We start from the raw sequence: 1,902 nt of genomic DNA, 5'->3' as shown, positions 1-1,902 counted from the left end.
CTACTACTACTACTACTACTACTACTACTACTACTACTATTTCTTCTACTTCTTCTACTACTTCTTCTCCTCTTCCTCTTCCTGTTATTGTTATTGTTATTATTTTGCCATCCCTTGCAAGACCTGGCTGGAGGTGATGGTTTTGGTCCATTAATTCAGTGGTTGAAGGAAAGCAACATTTGTTTTTGGGGAGATGAAGGCCCATTGATGTGTTCTGCATAGGAGGACCCTATTTTGGAGAGGACTTAGTGCATTCTTAACCCTCCAGACTACAGGTCCCCAGAATCCCATGGGGTGCTCACCACGTTCAAAGGACATCTATTGCTCCTACTTGAGTCTCATTGGCAAGAATTCTCCATTCTCCAAGTATGTTTCTCCTCATGAGTGACTCAGCTGGGAGGTCACAAGGCTGGTGATGTCAGTTCAGTTCACTTGGGGAAGCCATGGCTTAGTGCCAGAGCAAAGTTGGGTGGTTTTTTTTACCCTTGTTCTTCCCCAATTCTCTTTCGTTGGGTTTTTAAGCAGAAACCGTAAGCCGAGAAGTTCCTTCTCGGTTGCAAAATGAAACACCCATCATTTCAGTGTGCATAAGTGCATCAGAATAGAGCTGGAAAGTGTGAAAGTGCATTTTATTTTCATTTGTTCTTCACAACAGGGCGGTGCCCAAGATAGCCCAATTTGAAAATGAGGCACCTTTCTTATTTTGTGCCTCATGAGATTTTTTTACTCAAGGGTAAAATTTCTTGGGGACATTAGATCGTCAGTTGCGATTCCCGATGCTTCTGATTCTGTCTTGGGAATAACTGCAAGATCTCAAAAGTTAAAAGATAATTTTCGAGGGAGGGAAGAGCGATTCCAAGCAAACTCTAAGCACATTTTTATCTTTGGAAAACAAAAGTTTGCAAGTATATACCGCTTGCACCTTGCTCCTAGAAGCGTGCAGTGAGCTTGGTGGCAAAGTTGATTTTCCAGATAATTTATTTTTGGGGGAAGGCTTTTTCCTCCATTGAGGTAATTGGTGACACCGGTGTCTTCGGGATACCTCTTGTTTCATACCTTTGATGGTTACAGACAAGCAGTTGGAGAATAGCAGAGAAATTTAACGGAGGCTAAACGCTAAGTTACACACTTGGGGAACGGCAGTCGAGCGGAGAAATCTGGGTCTTGGCAACGAAGCTTCTGGAAAAAAAACCACACAAAAAGAATAGCAGGAGATTATAAATGAGTCAGCAGCCTGACATGGGTTACTAAAAACAGGAATGCAAATTGAAGCTGCCTCAACCGGGGTATTGTTTTTACATGACGGGGAGTCATCCTTCCTCTTTATTCGGCTTTGATCAACGTTTGAGAGGTGCCAACTAGTGGAGGTTGTAAAGTTGGCAACCGGGTGCTAGAAATTAAGCCCTGTCAAGAGGAATGGAAGGTGCTTCCTCAGGAGAAGGCTTGGTAGGGTTGATAGCACCCTTCAAGTGCTAGAAAAATGCCCCCTTGAAGGTTAGGAGAAACATCTAAAGAGCTTCAGCGGTTGGGCAGTGGACTCGGTGACTCAGAAAGAGGTGAATTCCCTTCATTGGGTTGGGGAGAGGACAGGCTGGAGACCCGTCTATCAAGATTGCTTAATTTGGGTCTTCCATCGCCTGGACCTTCTCTTCCAGCTCTTCAAGGGTTCTCCTTAGCTTCTGTCTGAGGTTCTTGAGTTCTTCGATGCTTCTCAGATTCCTGTCATTGACGCAGCCTCTTCTCCCTTCTGCTTTGACAGCAATTGAATCATCCCAACATAATCAAGTATTTGGATTCGTTTATTGAAGACAATGAACTGAACATTGTCCTGGAGCTGGCAGATGCTGGTGACCTTTCTCAGATGATTAAGGTGAGATCGGCTGGTTTGGGATTCGCTCCCCT

The 1,902-nt window shown here is 44.3% G+C and overlaps 1 protein-coding gene across 1 annotated transcript in view; it reads left to right on the top strand.

Moving 5' to 3' along the window:
- The window catches only part of NEK6 (NIMA related kinase 6), a 38,062-nt gene that overhangs the window by 13,266 nt on the left and 22,894 nt on the right, over nucleotides 1-1,902 (top strand). Inside the window, exon 4 of the mRNA XM_015828188.1 lies at nucleotides 1,760-1,870. Within this exon, the coding sequence (XP_015683674.1) occupies nucleotides 1,760-1,870 (111 nt within the window). The remainder of the gene's footprint in view (nucleotides 1-1,759; nucleotides 1,871-1,902) is intronic.

The sequence above is a fragment of the Protobothrops mucrosquamatus genome, unplaced genomic scaffold (assembly GCF_001527695.2).
Source record: "Protobothrops mucrosquamatus isolate PMUCROS unplaced genomic scaffold, P.Mucros_1.0 scaffold_223, whole genome shotgun sequence".
Lineage (NCBI taxonomy): Eukaryota > Metazoa > Chordata > Lepidosauria > Squamata > Viperidae > Protobothrops > Protobothrops mucrosquamatus.
This window is presented reverse-complemented; position numbering and strand designations above follow the sequence as displayed.